The sequence below is a fragment of the Rhinolophus ferrumequinum genome, chromosome 20 (assembly GCF_004115265.2).
Source record: "Rhinolophus ferrumequinum isolate MPI-CBG mRhiFer1 chromosome 20, mRhiFer1_v1.p, whole genome shotgun sequence".
Taxonomy (NCBI): Eukaryota; Metazoa; Chordata; class Mammalia; order Chiroptera; family Rhinolophidae; genus Rhinolophus; species Rhinolophus ferrumequinum.
In genome coordinates, this window is record NC_046303.1 from 2,439,027 (window position 1) to 2,457,192 (window position 18,166).

The following is an 18,166-nucleotide window of genomic DNA, read 5'->3' on the forward strand; positions in this document are numbered from 1 at the left end:
CCTGCTTGGCCACGGCCTGGCTCGGAGGTAAGGAGCCCGGCGGGGGCACAGGGGGGCTCTTTGGGCCGCAGAGCTCAGGAAAAGGGTTGGGAATGGCCGGCAGAGAAGATGTTCTAAACTGCTGGTCTTCTTCCTGCAGGCGCCTGGGGGAAAGACACAACCGCTGGTTAAAAGCTGCTGCTGCAGGCGTGACCCAGGAATCCCACTCCCGGGGATGAACCCAAAAGAAAGAGGGACACCAGTGGGCAAGTAAGTACCCAGCGATCACGACAGGACTGTTCGCAACCGTCAATAGGTGGAAGCAACCCACGTGCCCCTCAACGTGTGAATAGATCACAAAGTACACTCTATCCTCACAACGGGGTGTCACGCAGCCTTGACGAGGAACACAGTTCTGACATGTGCTCCAACATGGCTGAACCCTGAGGACACTGTGTGAAGTGAAACGAGCCAGTCACAAAAAGCCAAATCCTGTATGCGCCCACTTCTGTGAGGTCCCTCCAGCAGTCAAATTCACAGAGACAGAAAGTGGGACGGACACGTTGGGGTCTAAGGGTAGGGGTGGGGGTAGTGGGAGTGCCATGGGCACAGAGTTTCAATTTTGCACAATGACAACGTTCTGCAGAGTGGTGGCACATTAGTGTGAAGATATGTAACGCTACAGAACAGTGCTCTTAAAAATGGCTGAGATGGCACATTTCATGTTATGTGTATTTCACCACAACTAAACATAGACAAAAAACAAAGCTGCCATCTCTGACTCAAAGGGTTCCGATTGGCCCACTCAGGTCAGAGACACTGAGTGTGCACTCATATCACAGACGGGCCCGGCTCATTTTCTCCAGGGCCCTCATCACGGTCCCCACACACCTGATGTGCAAAGAGATCTTATGGGTAAGACCATGTTCTTTCATGAGAACAACTATTTTTCAATGACCTTGAAGTGAATACTTCTTGAACCAAATGAAAATACTAGAAGATGCTTCCTGGGGCCTCACCTGAACTGTGGAACGAATGCTTAAATCCACAGAAAGGTTGTTGATACTGAATTAATTGGCAATAAATGCTCCATGTAGTTGTCCACCCCAGAGCACAAAAGCCTGTGTTTATGTCACCCCAGACATACCCTGCCGTACCCCACTCACACCACTGAGAACCATTTCTGAATGTACACAGTCCTCTCTGGCATTTCTCCAGAGCTACCTCCTCCCTCTGCCCAGGAATGCAAACCTCACCTGCCACACAGCTGAGCAAAATGCACACAGACGACGGACCAGAGGCAATTATGAAAACAGCAGAAAAATCAAGTTCAAAGTCAAAACAAAAACAACGCAAAATGCCCTATGTTTCATCTCCCGGGGGGTTCTGCTGGCAGCTTCCTGCCCTCATGTCCAGGGGTTTTCTGGGAGTGGAGCCCCCTCTGTCCACCGAGGGTGCAGACCCCCAAGCTGCAGCTCGGTCCCTGTGTGCTCAGCATCCCACTTCTTTCCTATACACACCCCATTAACCCCTGATGTAGGCTGCGTCTTCAAATAATTTTGTGACTAATTTTACGATTTCACTGCATTACTGATCCATTAGCTTTCTTGGGTGGTTTGTCACGAGAGAAATGGACATTGTGACCATGTGACAAGTTGTCCTGATTCTAAAGGAGGCCTGTCCAGCCATTGCACGTGGAGCAGGAAGTGATGCCTGATTTTCAATACGAGTACTCCATGGCACAAAGGAGCTCAGGCTGAGAACATAGGAAACCCTTTCTAGGAGCCTTTGACAACGTGCCAGAAAGTTTATTTTTACTGTTAACAAATCACACTCTTCCCATAACAGCTTCTGCCTGGCAGAGTGTCCATCTGACACGTGTGTCCCTTGTACAGGACAAGAGCAAAGACGCTGACGTTCCAGTTATTCACAAAAGCTTCTCTCTTTAGTAGGTTGTTTTCAGCATTTAAAAAAGTCCTCTGTTTTTTAAGGCAGTGAAAATACTGTGTATGATATTGTAACGATGGCTTCGTGCTGTCATGCATTAGTCTGAACCCACAGAACGTCCATCACCAAGAGTGAACCCTTATGTAAGCAACAAACTTGGAGTGACAATGACGTGTTCCTGTAGGTTGAATCGTAAGCAATGCACCACTGGTGGGGGTAGTGACAACGGGGGAAGCCCCGTGTACAGTGGGGGTGTGTGTGTGGGAAATCTCTGTATCTTCCTTTGAATTTTGCTATGAACCTAAAACTGCTCTTAAAAATAAAATCTTTATTAAAAAAAAAAACCACCCCCCCTCCCCCCACAACTTATGCTCCGTGAAAGAGGCCAGACCCACGGGCCACATCTGATACGATTCCATTTACATGAAATGTCCAGAATGGGCATATCCGTGGTGACAGAAGACATTCTGGTGGCTGCCAGGGGCTGTGGGGAGGGCAGAATGAGGAAACACTTTGTACGCTGTGGCTAATCCCTCCCATCCCTGCCCTGCAAGACACACACACAAGCCCCTAGCAACCACCCTTCCACTCTGCTTCCAGAAGTTTCACTATTTCAGATTCCTCATAAAAGTGGAATCATGTAGTATCCGCCCTTCGTGACTGGCTTATTTACTTGGCATTCTGTTCATGTTGTCCATCTATGGATGAACAGATACAGAAAATGTGATAAGGACACACAGTGGGGTACATGCACCTGTACACAGGAAGGAAGTCCTGCCCTTTGCGACAACAGGGGTCACCTCTCCTGCTCATGAAACCTCTCCGCTCCGCGCTGTCCCTCCTCCCTCTTCGACGCCCAGGTCAGAGGCCTGCCATGTGCCAGGAGCCTTCCTCCACTTCCCAGAGTCCCTCCCGCCAGCCCAGTGTCCCCACAGAGGCCATGCCTCCCCCACTTACTCTGCTGGGCAGTGTGATCACACGTCTGAGGTGGCACATTTCTGACAAGCGCCAGGGGACAGACACCACTGCCCCTGGTCCCCGGACTCCACTCTGGGCAGTGGGGCCTTAGAGCCCTCAACTCACTGCCCGGCTATTTCATTCTTTCCAGAGCATTCTTCTCTGATGGTTTCCCTGCATATCCCTCCACCTGGCACGGTGCCTGCCCCAGAGGAGGTGTTCAATAAACGTCATCTAGCCTGAGCCGAGGGCCAAGTCCAACCCAGTGCTGTCATGCTAAACAGAGAAAAGGGACGCGTCCGCCCATGGCTTCACGAGGCCAACACCCTCACCCTGCCGCCATCTACCCCGCAGAGAGCGGCAGCATGTGTGCACAACGGCGCCCGCGCGCGGCCCGTGGTCCCACCTGACGGCGAGGATGTGCATAGGCTGGGAGCGCTGCACCTTCTGCCACGGGGACGCCTGCGGCGGCTGGGACCTTGCTCCCGACGGCGGCGGCTGGCTGCGGGCGTGCTGGCCATTCTGACACAGGGGCACCGTGTCCGACTGCATGTTGCACGCTGGGTACAGACTCTCCAAGGACGTGTTCATATCATTCATCAGGGTTTCCAGGTCCACGTCATCCTCTGGGCATGAAAAGGCAAAAGAAGAAAAGAAACTTTAGCAGCAGTGAGGGGGCCACAGCCGCATGGGCACCTCGGCAACCAGACTTGGAAACTCACGACATTTAAAAGTATCTGAGGGAGGAGGAGATTAGGTGAGATAAGTATACATTTTGTATTCATACGACACGTTGGGCCTGCATTCCTAGTTATTGGTGTTGCAGAGGCAGTCGAGTAACTGCAAGTCAGCTGACGTCCATGAGTCTGTGCAGGAGGCACCTTGTAGGCTCACCCACGCCTCCCTCCAGGGGGTGGGCCCCACTCTGCCCTGGCCGCAGCTGGCCGGTCACAGGTGGACACAGAGCCCTCATTAGGCCAATCAGGGCTCCCCCGTCCCTGAAATTCTAGAGGAGAGATGGGAACAGAGCAGCACTCGACAATGGCACCAGCCTGGCCCACTCAAGCCACCAAAGCTGTGGCCCACAGGCTCAGGGTGGGCTGCTGATGAAACCTGTATGCACCTGGGGCCCTCCGGGTGCCCCCTCCTCTGCCCTCAGCTGGCCTGAGAGCCGGAGGAGGCCTGTTTCCACAGAACGTGGCCTGAGGTAGATGCAGAGAATGACAGAAAATGCCAGAAAGAGATGCACATGGAGTGACTCTGGCGGGTAATTTTGTGTGTTGACTTGGCTAGAACACGGTACCCAGATATTTGGTCAAACATGCCTCTAGAGAATGTTGTGAAAGTATTTTTAGACGAGATTAACATTTAAATCAGTCGACTTTGAGTGAAGCAGATTACCCTGTATAATGTGGTGGGCCTTGTCCAATCAGTTGAAGGCCATAGAGAAAAGATGGATGTCCCCTGAGAAGGGAACTCTGCCTTCCAACTCTTCTTTGCAACTCTTCCCTGGGCCCACCCTGGACCCGCAGTTCCACAACCATGTGAGCCAGTTCCAGAAATACATCCTCCCCAACATGTACCATATGGGTATGTCTATGTATTTGTGTGTGTGTGTGTGTGTGTGTGTGTGTGTGTGTGTGTGTATAAATGCACACCCTGTTGGATCTGTCTCTCTGAAGAACCTGGCTAATACATGGTGAGGGATGTAACCCAGCACACTCAGAGATGTGGGAAAGGGACAATGCTGGAAGCTGGGGACGTGCGCCGGGCTCCGGGCAGCTGTGCATGGCTCAGCTTCCGTCCTTTCTTAGGCCTGGCTGCCTTCCTGCTGGGAGCTCTGTAAAACATTCCTGCACCCTATAATAATTGTGCTTGAGCTAGTTTGGGTTTCTCTCACTCGTAACCCAATACGTTCTAACTATACTGACTCCTTTTTTTCTGCGACTTCCACATTTGTCACTTTTTAACAACATGGCAAATAACAGCTGAGGCTGACTCCACGGCGGCACACAGCAGGTCACGTAGTCACATTCTCATCTGTCCCCCTCACAGCCCACGTGACACCCGTTTAACAAGCAAGGAGCGCAAGGCACAGGACAGCAAGACCCTCATCCTACCCTAGGCTGTAGCTCCTAAGCAGCAGGATGACAGGACATGCTGAGAGCGGCTGGCCTGGGCCCAGGGGCTCTACTTTTCTGCTTCTTTGCACTTGGACTTGGGGCTAACAGTGGCACCCCAGTAGAAAGCGTGTGAGGAGTTAGTTAGTTATTACCTGCTCTGTAACAGCCTGGCACATGTGAAACACTGGGTCAGTGTTATTTATTAGCTCTATTCCATTTATTTCTTACAAAACAATATAAAGTGGTGACCATTAACCCGGCTTAACAGCTGAGGACCAGGCCTAGAGGACTTCAGCAACTTGCCTAAGATCACACGAGCGCTAAGTAGCGGACCTTGAATTTGAAAACAAGCTTTGCAGCTACCAATTTTACCTCACCAGGTACACGCTCAATGAATGAGCTCACAGAGCTTTCCGGAACACATTGCCTTCCCTGCCTCCTGCTCCCAACACAAAGTTTCAGCTTCCCTCCTCTCATAAGCTGTCAGGGCACACGAAGACAGACCCAAATGAAAAGACACAGACACCTGCCTGACGAAGGCATGGAAGCCGAGACGCCACGCGTGCGAGGTAGGCTTTAGACAGATGCCACACGGGGTCCTGAGGGCAGGCAGAACGGCGCTGAAAAGGGGAGGGCGGGGTGGGGGGGTACCCAGAGTTCTGCCAGGGCGACATCAGCCTGCAGGGCCTGCATTTCTGAGCCTGCATGGGAATAAGATGCTGTCATAGCACAGGCCACGAGCAGTCAAATATTAATCCCGTGGCCAGATATTGAAAGGACAAAAGCGCTGACTTAATAATTAATAATTACCATGTCATCAATAATTAATGCACCGCATGGGGGACATCATAGTCAGCAGGCAGAGCTCTTGTCCAGAGTCCTGGGAACAGGGCAGGGGTGGGGGTTGGTAAGTGGGGAAGAGGGTTTGACAGAAAATCAGGACCCTGAGGGGCAGGTACACACGCCCATGGTCCCCTTGCTGCCGCAGGCTGTGTGGCCTTAGACATGTCCTCGCTGAGGAAGCAACCCTGGGCAATGATAAAAATCGTGGACGATGGCTGCCCAAAGCCAGCCAGCCAGTTAGGGGACTAACCATGCCCTACGTGGACTGAGGTGTCAGGGTATTCATCTTACGAGGAAAGGTGTAAGTTACACTGGGGTTCGTGGATCTGAGGCTGCAGGAACGTCCTAGGGCGCATCCAGCACGAACACCACTCCCATCTCCCATATTCACACTGAGCCGACATGCAGCGTTTGCTTAGTTGAAGCTCCGTAAAACAATTAAGGACATGCCACCCTACCTCACCCTCTTAACAACTCAACGTTTCTATCTTAATGGGCCATTTAATCAATTCAGGGTGAGACACAGGGTTCACTGTCATTACGGAATGACCTTCGGTTTGCACTGCGGTGGCCTGGAGGCCGAGGACAGGCCGGATGAGGGAGGGAGAGCCCTGTGGGTTCACACAGCTTTGTTTTGTGCTGGCTTAAAAATGGGAGAAAACCTAGCAGGGTACAAAGGCCATGATTTTCATCCCTTTCTTCCTGCTTTAGAAATCAAACAGAATACAGTTTTTGCTGACAGATTTCTTCTGAGGAGTAAAAAAGTCTTGATTCCCTCAGGTGGGTTTTCATTTGAGTTATTTTTGCCCTGGCGCTTCTGAGAGCCTGGGCCGTGCCCACCGCGAGGGCAGCCTGCCATGTCTCCTGTCCTGTCCCTTCTGCTCCTGTTCTCGGCCAACCGGGTCACTGCTGGGTCGCCCCTCCCTGCAGGCAGGCCACTATGCTTTCCAGAACACAAAGTAATTCTGACATTATTCAAAGTAAATGGTAAAGGTGAGTTGGATGCCAAAGTATAAATGCAATTCAGGCCCTCACAAAATGCCACCACTCCGCTCTGAGGCGCAGTCTTTATAAAACTACTTTCTGCTCTAATACATTTAGTTATGCCGCCCCCCAAGCACAGCTGGGTCAATCTGACAGCATGCACTTAGTAGGCTATAATTTTCATAAATCAAATACAACTACGGTACAGGCAGGTTTCAAACTTGCCTATTTTCCATGGCTCTTAGAGCAAAAATAAAACTTTTTGAAGAATCAGAAATCGCCTCTAAAACAAACTTTAAAATTTCCCGTAGGGCCAAGTAGCATTTTATCTGTTTAGATAATGAAACTACTTACAGTTATCTGATTTTATTTAAACTTTGTTACATTCTAACGAGGACTCATAATGGAATCTTCCCAACTGGGATTTTAAAGGAATTAATTCCAAAGAAGACACTTGTCCATGTTCTTAAAAATATCCCTACACTAAGACAGCCCTACATTGCGTGGCACTCAGTTCTTGCACACTTTTCGCATGGCTCACATTCCGTGTCTCGTCCATCGGGGACAACTCATGCTCCTTTCCCTGCGTGCGGCCCCTGCATGAATCCATGCGGCTCACTAACCAGCCACTTGTCCAAGCCTCCTGCGGGGTCACAAGTGGGAGAATCAGATAACCAGGGCATTAACAAAGCAAATGCTTCTGGAAACGAATGTGAAGATTACCCGTCTATTCCCTGTGAACTCGATGCCAACACACTTTCCACGAGAATGCACCTCTGGCAGAAATCCTGGCAGGGGAAGGGCAAATGGTTTTCTAACTAAAATTTCACTTCACACAGATTCATAAGGATGTATTTACTGCACAAATATATAGGTCAAACAACATGGTGGTAAATCAAGTTATTAATAGCTGCTTTCCTCCCTAGAATAACCCAGTCTAAAACGGGGCACTGACTTCTGTCCCAAATATCTGAGCAGCTCATCTGATCTGGACCTCACATGTGCACCTGCCTCAATGTCATTACTAATGGAGGCGGGGACGGTTCTCAGATGGAGGGAAAAGCAGTGAACAAATTCAAGTTCGGCTCATACATTATTCTGAGTCGATCTCTTCCAAAAATGCAGGCAGGAAGGGGCCGGGCCATGACCAGCCAACTGCAGGCAGGAGAGCGTCAATTCCAGGACAGCAATAAACATGCAGCCCCATCTTGCCTCCTTCCCTCCAACTGCTAGGTTCCAGCGTCATCTAGGTAGTGCTTCCTTTAACCAGACATTAAAGGTGACATGGCATCCGCTTTACATAACCGTTTTGGCACCTCACAGACATGCTGTTTGCTCTGCGTGCTTAGGTTCCGTGGTCACTGTCCTTCCTGCACAGGCCCACGTTGGTCTCTGATGACAGGCAGGTCTTCGTTTCCTCCCATGTCACAGACAGGCACACACTCTGAGTTGTCAGGCAGGGTGGGGCACACTTGCCTACAAGGCTAAAACCATACAGGGTGATACAGTGGCAAGAGTAGATTTGGTCCCTGAGAAGAACAAAGTCCAGGGGACTTGTGAAGCTGTGACAGAATAAGAAATGCATCTTTTCCTCCGTGGTTCTTGGCACACAGATCTTAGAATGCTGGTAATTCCCCCAAGTGATAAGAGTAACAGGGACATCTTTTGGTAACATATTTGCTCTTTTTTGGCTCCCCAAACAGCCCCAGACATTTTATAAAAGTGAAAGGAGCTTCTTTTATTATTCATAACAAGCTCCTTTCAACCGCACCGGAGGTTATGCTAATGAGGTGACTTTGGAAAAGCCCCAGATAACCACAGGATGGGGGCCCTTAGCCAGGGGCACCAACCAAGTGATTAGAGAAACTTTCAGCCCCACCCTGCGGAAGAGAGATGGGCTGGGATTGAGTTAATCACTGTGGCCAATGATTTGATCAATCCGGCCCGTGTAGTGAGGCCTCTATAAAAATCCCACAGGACAGGTTCAGATTGCTTCCGGGTTGGTGGACGTGGTCAGGCAATGGGCGGGTGGCTCCAGAGGGCATGGAAGCCTCACGGCCCTCCCCCTTACCTCGTCCTACGCACCTCTCCCATCTGGCTGTTACTGGGTTCTATCCTGTATGATAAACTGGTAATCTCAGAAGTAAACTGTTTTCCTGAGCTGTGCGGGCTGCTCAAGCAAAGGATGGAAGAAGGGATCCAGGTAGTCGGAACCGCACTGAGCTGTGGGACACCCAGCTGCTGTCTCAGAATTGTTAGTACAGGGACCCCCACATGTCTGGTGTGCAGAAGTCAGTGAGCGTGCAGAAGAAAAAGGGGGTTTTCCTTACAGCACTATATCTGAACAGTCCTGAACAAATGCCAAGGCCAGTGTTCTCACACATTTCTATCGGGACGCAAAATAAAGGTCCCGCCTGCAAAAGTAATTTAAACCTAGACCGTGTTCCGCTGGCAAGCTATTTTTGTTGACCTCTAAGCAAGTAAAACCTTGTGCAACTATAACTCGAGAGTCAACGGCAACATCTTTGCGTACCGATTAAACCTCTATTCTCAAGTACTGCAATCAAAGGCATTTAATGTTTCATATGTAGAGATGTTTGGACATAAGGAAGCAGAGTAAGAAAATCAGTCATTACACTGTTATAGTATTCTTCTCTAGTCTTGATATTTAAAGATAATGAGCAAATATAAGAGCAAATCCCCTAACCACAATTCCAAATACAAATGTAACTTTGAAATCATGTCATTTAAAATAAATGGAACCGATGCTTTAGTCAAGTGGTTACTACAGCAGGCAGGCAGGCGTTGAGGCAGGAAATAAAAGTGCTTGGAATCCGTCTGCCCAGTGTATGTACAGAAATACAAACATAGCATTGCAGTTATGCATTCACACACCTGACTTTCCAGAGTTTACAACAGAGACCTCTTTTCCCACCTTTGTGGAAAATGGCTTCGTCTGCTGTCCACCCAACTTCCACAGACAATAGGAATTGCCATTGTTAGTGTCTACTAACTGAGAAAATGTGTATCAACAACCTGATTAACAATCAGTAAGAATGTGTGTGAGGTTTGTTTTTCATTATGACCATATACATTTGCAGGACTCCTGCCTACACTGTGGGGGCAGTTGCTGGGCTCTGCAGGCCACCTGGGTGGGTCATAACCCCAAACACCTTCAGGGTCAGCAGGTGAGGTGAAACTGGACACACACACACACACACACACACACACACACCCCGGGTACAAATACACCTAGATAAAGCTAAAATCCAAATGACCCTCACAATTTGCTGAGGCCAGGCCAATTTGTTCCTTGCTTTGTACTGACAGCTGGTATCCTAATGATTTTTCTTGGAATGCCTTTCCTTTTCCTAATCCAAACGCAGAAGTGTGTACTCGGGAAGGCTGCACGCAAGTTTAGTTATGTATCCAGTTGCTAGAGAGCGCTGGCATTTTCCTCTGTTATTTTGGAGCTCTATCTGGACCCCTCCAAGACCAGACTACAGCAACTTAGGGATCCAGAATCCTACTGGACGGCTCGGTAGATAATACAAAAGCTGTGGGACTGCAAACTGCTCTCATGAGGTCTGTAACCTGCGGGCCAGAAGGCGACATTTACATATATACATTGTGTCCAAGGAAGTGCTACAACTAGGATTATTTACCCTAAGTCTCCACAGCTGCTACTTAGATGCACACCGATGTCTGTGAGATTCCATTTAGAATCCAGCACTTATCTACATCACACAGATGAGCAGGGCTGCGGGCACTGTTTGTGGGGTAGGGACCATTCAAGGAGCTGGAGACAGAAAGAGGAAGGCCCAGGCCCCTCCTTCGAGAGGGAGACTACCATCCCCAGTGGTCAGTGGATTTGCAGAGGGTTAACAATGGAGGGAGAAAATCAACATTTCAGGAATGAGTTGCTAAAATCACATCTCCCTCATGGAAGGAGAGAGGATTCCTACAATTCCAAAATGCTGCAACCACCTAAGTAGCGGCTGAAGGAACCCCAGGTTCATTAGCCCCAGTCTGGGCAATGGGATGTGGTGAGGCTCATGGGTGCTTTCAAAACCTGATAGTGAACGCTGGACATACGTTATGCGGGTTCCCAGTAGCATTTTTAATCTGGCATTTTCACAGCAGGCTGCTTCCTTTCCTTCCCAATATAAGGGGTAAGTTCCCCATTAAATCACCCTGCACTACCCCCCCTACCCCCCCACCCCCCGCCCCTGCTTCCGCGGGGAGTGGGATGGAGCACAGTCCAGCGTTCTAGGGAGCAGAACACTGTCAGGAAGACACTAAGTGATCTGCCAACTGTCCTGGCAGCCTGGATCACAGGCCAGGAGCTCCAAGGAAAAGCTTCTTCCTGCTGTGCCATAGGACGCTGAAGACCTCAAAGGGGTCTTAGAAAGTACGAGATACAAACGTCACATCTCACTGCTAGGCACAGCGGGGCCCAAAGAAGCAGTGATTCCAGGTGCCCCCAGGGACCTGGTGGCCTGGTGGGGGCCTGCCATCTGAGCTGCATGTCCACATGCAATACAAGAGCCACTGATCACTACAATGACCAAATGCTTACCACGTGCCCCTATAGGTGGCATCACCGATTACCTCAATCCTCAACACAACGATAAGTACAGTAATATCTAGTTAGCAGTGAGGCAAATAGTCTGACGTTCAGTGGGGTCAAAGTCCCACAGTGACAAAGCTCCAATCAGAACTCTGATCTCTTTTCTTTCAAAAAAGTCAAATTGCTTATTCCAAAGATGGTGGACTCGGCCTGCTATGAGGGAGTCAAGCCATGAAAAGCCACCTCAGGCTGACCGCAAAAGCAGGGCTCTCAGCCGAGTGCCCGCAAGCTGAGGCAGCAGCTCTGCCCCCTCCTTGCCCACTGTGCGGGTCGCACCCAACATCACTTCTCCCTAAAACTCAGGGGTTTGAGAGCACCCTGTAAAGCATGTGCTTGTCTTGTGGCAATGCATTGTATGTGGTGCAAACGAGCAAAATGGAAACCCCGTGAGAACAGCAGTAAATCAACCCAGGGAACTGCACACCCTGTCAGACAAACACAGTTCATTGTGGAGCAAGGTCTTCCCGCTGAGCGTTATCTAAAGTCTCACGACCTAAACGGCACTTCCTGTTCAAGCCTCTGCTATAAACGACACGTCACAGAGTGCAGAAACAAAGTAGCATGTACATTTTAAATTATGTATAAAACTTTACTGGAAACAAAAGGCATGAAAAAAAAAGCAAACACTGGAACGGTCCCGTTGGTAGGGTGATGCTGACCTATGTGACCACTGCTATTTGTAAGTAACTGTTATAGATCCTTTTCACACACTTCACTAAGAACACTGAACAGCAGATATTCGGACTGTGACCCTACCTGAGGGGACATAGATGACTTAAGTGCCACCAGGTCCCAGAGCCTGAGGAAAATGTTAGCAAAAACTTAGATCTGGCGACCTACCTGGACAGACAGGACATTCGTCTAACACACACTGAACACTGTGCATAACTGGTGTGATTCTCATGAACCACTGGGCAGAGCAGTCCGCGGCTCTGGCAAAAATCACTCTAAACATCCAATCGCTGCAAGTATTTCTGGGCTGGGCTGCCATCCTTCTCAAGACTCCCTGGTGTCCTTATGTTCTGCAGTCCCTTCCTGAGACCTCAGCCCCAGGGTAGCCAGTCCTGGAGGCAGCAGTGTGTGTGGGGGGGTGGCTCCAGCTGAAGGAAAGCAGAGCACCCCCGCCCCAGCCCCCAGGTAGCCAAGGTGCCCCTCTGACATGGTCTGGATCCGTCAGCTGGGGAGCCAGGAGGCGCCTCAGCTCAGCACCGACACAGCCGGTGTCACAACTTCCACCAGCTTGGCATTTCCTAACTTATCTAATTAAACACACTCATTGGCATCATTCAAGTTGCAGTTTTTAAACCTTTTGGAATCATAGTCCTCTTTTACAACCTGGTTTTGTTGCAATTTTTTTGCAGTGAGCATGTATTACTTTAAATCAGAAATGGAGATTTACACTTGAAAATGTATCTGAATCTGAAAAACGGTGGCCAAAGGAACCAGATTTCAGTGTAGAAAATGGTTTTTGTTTATTAGCAACTGCTATACCGCTCCCAGCACAGTCAGCTGGGCAGGCAGGGGACCCAAGTGCTCACCTTAAAACACCCCAACGAAGAATGTGGGTTTATTCACAGTCAATGACTCAATAGCTTCAAAAATTGGACCAAAGGATTAAGACTGAATCTTTGAGCCATTTTGAAAAACTAAAAGAAGGTATATGCCCCCCGGGGCTCAAAGAGATATTTGCAAACCCATGTTCCTAGCAGCATGACTCACCATGGCTAAGGGGTGGAAGGAACCCTAGTGTCCATCGATGGACAAACAAGACGTTTGAATCTTGAGGACAGTACCTTGCGTGAGATAAACCTGACACAAAGAACAAATACTGCAAGGTTCCACTTATAGGAGGGACCCAAAGTAGTCAGCGTCAGAGACAGAAAACTGAACGGGGGTTGCCAGGAGCTGGGGGCGGGGGCCGTGGAGTAACTGGTTGATGGCTGTGGAATTTCAGTTTTGCCAGGTGACAAGAGTTCTGTGGATGGACGCCCACCACCGTGAATTCACTATATACCACTGAACTGTACACCAAAACACGGTTACAATGGCACATTTTGTGTTAGGTGCGTTTTATCACAATTAAGAAAAACATAATAGTAAAAGCATTTTTAAAATTGTAATGTTTAATTTTCTCAAATATGGTCACTTAAGGCTTTGTCTGGCTAATCTACTGGGGCGTCTTTAAGGGACCCTCGGCCCAAATTGGCCTGAAACGGAATCACACGCTTGGACCTCACTGGCGAACCTTCCTGAGCGCCCTGCCTCAGGAGCCCACTCCCGGGGAGCCGCCAGCCACTCAGGCGGGCTGGCCCTTTGCCTCAAGCACCACCCCTGGTGGACAGATGCCCGTGCTCCCTGCCAGCCCTCCTGCTCAGGGCTCCGCTCCGCACGAAGCCCCGCCCCTGGCTCCTCCTCCTCCTCCTCTCATTGGCTCCCTCCACAGCCCGTGCAGAAGCAAAGGCAGGCATCCTGTTAGCCTGCCTCCTGGGGGCCAGTGTAGGTGCGATGAGAATGTGGCCCAAGGTGACCAGTGGGTCCAAGGGCTTAGTTGTGGAGAAGAGGCAAGGGCCACTCCCAAAAGAGAAACAATCCATCTAAGAGGTAGGTGTAAGGATCCAGGGAGGAGGCAAAACAAGATTGGAGAAAACCCCAGGCTGTGGGAGGCTGAGGGTGGCGGGGGACCCCTGGAGCTGGCTTCTTAGATGACTCTCCAGACAGACTGGCTTGTGAAGGGACATGACAACCAGGACGCACATGTCCTAAGTTGCACTAAACATGGATTCCTATTCCCAACAAACATTAGTTTTCAGTACAAATGTGCAGGCTTCTCCGCCAAAACACTGGACTGCGACAAGTAGGTCTTCAGACCTACCTGTGTGTATCTTACAATAGCTTGTGCAAAGCTCCACCACCAGTGGAGGCTGAATGAGCAGAACCTATAGAAATGTAGTCTATCCACGTCACCCCTCCCACAGCTATGCCCCACCCACAGCTATGCCCCTCCCACAGCTATGCCCCACCCACAGCTATGCCAACAGCGCCTATCCCATTTGCCCGGAGCAGCCAGGGGCCAAGGCTGGAAGTGGCCCATGATGCTGGCTGCAGTGACCCTCAGGGAGGGAGCCCAGGCTGTGTCTCCCTGTCCTGACAAATTGCTTGTCCTCAACACCCACGCTGTGGCAGCCCAGGAGACTGCCACACATGGAGAGAAGATGTCACACAGTCCAGGGCAGATCTCAGAACCAAAGGTAACTATCCTGGCAGTCAGACAAGTCTATCTCTACCACCAGAGCCAACAGCAAAAAGGTGAGATCACGATTAATCACTCTGGACTTTGATTCCAGTCTGTTCTACTTTTTAAATCTATGGACAATAATCTCATAAATAAATAAATAAATAAAGCTATTCATTTCACTCAGTGATTCTATTCAATTCTTGAATTGAATTGAAGAATTCTAGAAATTCAAGACCTGGCACCCGATGTCCTGCGAACGTCACCCAGAAAGGAGTGCCAATCTCCCTTCTTTCTTGGATTTTCTCCTGCCACGTGGCTGCAGGAAGCGCCTGGACATCACCTGTGTTTCTTTCGGGTCTTTTAAGGCTGTTGTATTCTGCACCAGGAGCTTATACAACACAGGAAAGGACGTTGCCCAAAAGTGACAGTCTGCCAGGCAAGGGCCAAGGACCTGAGGTACAAATTACATTTTAAAATTACAGATTCAGCTGTGCAATCGCTATTTGTACTCTTAGAAGACAATTAGGCGGGGGAAAGAAGATAAACACACTGACAAAATATCACTCAAAGGGGACAAAGGATGGAGCGCATCTTTCTCCGGTGTCCTTACCAATTTAAGCTGCTCTTTTCTCAACCTTCCAATTTCGATTCCTGACTCTTCTACTACATCATAAATCAAGCAGAAGCCTGGGTGCAAGAAACCATGTAAATACACATAACTTGCTGTTCTAGAAGGTTCTCATTTTTATCAACCCTACACACGTTAGGCCACGAGCACTGAGACTGAAGAGGGAAATCCAGGTCGCAGCCCAAAAGTGTCACTCACTCAAACTGCATTCTCAAAAAGGCAATTTTTAGTAGGTAAATAGACACCAGGGAGTCTTCATTACCCCATTCAATGCTAAACACTCTGATTCTGTGTATTTAAGTCCAAATATTTAAAATCCATGCATGTAGCCGATGTTTTTCTTCATTCAACAAATACACACTGAGCACTAAGTATGTACTTCCAGGCACTGGAAGGACAGATGTTGACAAAACAGACAAGATCCCCGCCACCTGAACTCTGAGGCGACAAGCTTTGGAGGAGTGTGGTGCTCAATAAAAAGTGGCGAGGGAGGATACGAAACTTCTCTAACGACCACTGGGAAAACCAGTGCCCCCACGAAGGAGCTGAAACCTGCTCCAGCTCAGTGACAGCGACTGGGGACGCCGAGGGGGAAGCCCCCTGAAAGAAAGTGGGCTCCTCGTGGAAAGGAGTCACCTCGGCCTCCCGGAGGGGCCCCCCCGAGACCGGGTGTCTTATGAGAGGTTAGGGATAAATGGGGCGTGAGTTTCCACAGATGAAGAGAAGCTCGGCAGAGTTAAGGAAGGGCCCAGGCCACTATCCCAGGGGCCAGAAACGCCCAGGATGGTTGTGCCCACGACTTGGCAGACAGAGGAAGTTTAAAACCAGATCTCTGTTTACAGGCACGACAGTCAAGTAGAGGGCACTTAGCTCGAAGAAGTGCCCGATTTCCAAGGCGTCAGGATGGGGAAAGTCATTCCAGGAGAACGGACCACGGATTCCAAGAAATGGCACATCTCCCAGAGCTGAAATGCCCAGGAGAGAGGGGCTGGCTTTCCAGGATGTGGATGGAATCAGGGTTTAACCGGAAAGATGGGAGGCTCAGGAATGGCAGCAGGGGCCCTGGTGATCTAGGTCTGTGCCCGGGAGCCCGTCTGACAGACAGGATCACCTGGGGGCCTTGTTTGGGAAGCCAGGTTGCATTGATTCTGAATGCACGTCTTTGGAGGCTGGTCAGGAAATGAACAAAGCTCTTCAGTGAGGGCTTATAATTCTTATGATAATTCTTTTTCAAGTCAGAGAAACAACAGCATGGGTATAAGTGGTACTTTCTGAACGACGGCCCAGGAGACACGATGCTCATGGAGACTGTCTCAGAATCCCAGTTTGATGGACACGGATTCTCACAGTCAGACACAGGGGAGCAGCTCCACAGGCTGGACGTGTGAGTGAAAGGAGGGTCCATTCTCTCTCTCTCTCAATAAAATATTGCATTTATTAATAAGGGTAAACAATAGCTTCCATTCCTTGAGCATCAGAAAAGGAAATCTCATAACTCAAGCTGTTTCTAACCTCATCAAGCCGGGCCAGTAGGAATTCTGACCGACTTCTGATGCAGACAGTGAGGCACAGTGTCTCAGCTACCAAGCTGTGGAGTCCAACCTGGGGCCATCCAATTCCACAGGTGGACGTGTTGCTTCCTTCTTACAGTTTAGTTTTCTTTATTTTTTCCTCACCACACTTGAGTTTCTAGAAGGCTGGAACATGGTCACTTCTGATTCATCATCTCATTTCACACCTGGCACACAGTAGGTACTCAGTAAAAGTTGAATACGTGGAAAATGGAGTCACCAGCCACCATAAATCAAACTGTAGAATTTTCCAAACAGTCAGACAGCCAGGCAGAGTTCCCAAACTCTCCAGAGGCTGCTGAGTCGTCAGTCCTGTAGCTCCTTGGAAAAAGGCCACAGGGCAGGTTACACACAGGCCACAGGGTGAATAAATGCCAGATTGTCTACTTCCAACAAGGGATGGCTGGTGTCCAGGAAGGAGGACGGTCCTGGCACAGGCGGCTCTGTGCAGGAAGCATTACCTAGCAGGCCAGACCTGTGCCGGGAGCCTACCCGAGCTTGTCAGGCCTACCTGGCTGTCCCTGAGGCTGCAGGAACCACAGAAGGATCCAGTTCTGTCTCTGCCCCAGAAGTGCAGCCACCACCCTCTCCCTTTGGGGCCTCTCCACAGTGAGAACCCCTCTCCCTCTGTGTATCCTCTCTCCCCCACGTGTGGGGGTCTTACAGGACGCGGCTGAGCCCCCCAGAGTAGACAGCACCTCGTACGTCACCTCCTCTCCTTCACGCCCACATGGCGTCCATGAAATGAGTCTGCCGCCCTCCCTCCCAGGAGGCAGCAGCTTCACACCGCCACGATCAATCTCTCTTCAGATTTGTGCCCTGATGCCGAGCTCTCCAGCAGAGCCCACCTTAGCACAGGAAGGGCTGGCGCTTGGGTGGATTGCAGGCCCCACCCTGGGGAGGATTCCATTTCCAGCGGGAGGGTGGAAAGAAGGGCGTGTGTGTCCCAAGTCACGGACCACCACTCCTGTCTCCTGTCCCCAAGGAGCACAGACATTCAGCCCTAGGATTTATTTCCTTTAACAAGCACCCCTTGTCTGCTATGTCGAATGCACTGGAGCTGGCCTAAGAGAGTGATGGGACTGAGGAAGTGTGGGGGAGGGGCAGCCAGACCCCCAGAGTCACCAGGGCACCTCAGGTGACGCCTGGGGCACACTCGGGAGCTAACTGCTGTCATGTCCATTCAACAACTTAGAAAAGCAAAGCTCAGGGAGGTTAAAATACATGGTGCCTCCATTCCTACCCGGCATGTCTAAAAGCGGCAATATC

The 18,166-nt window shown here is 50.0% G+C and overlaps 1 protein-coding gene across 2 annotated transcripts in view; it reads right to left on the reverse strand.

Moving 5' to 3' along the window:
• GRB10 (growth factor receptor bound protein 10) overlaps nt 1-18,166 on the reverse strand; it is a 127,352-nt gene that overhangs the window by 35,174 nt on the left and 74,012 nt on the right. For both annotated transcript variants that reach the window (XM_033088378.1, XM_033088379.1), the window contains exons 5-6: nt 3,290-3,509; nt 2-143 (exon numbers count right to left, since the gene is read on the reverse strand). In XM_033088378.1, the coding sequence (XP_032944269.1) occupies nt 2-143; nt 3,290-3,509 (362 nt within the window). The remainder of the gene's footprint in view (nt 1; nt 144-3,289; nt 3,510-18,166) is intronic.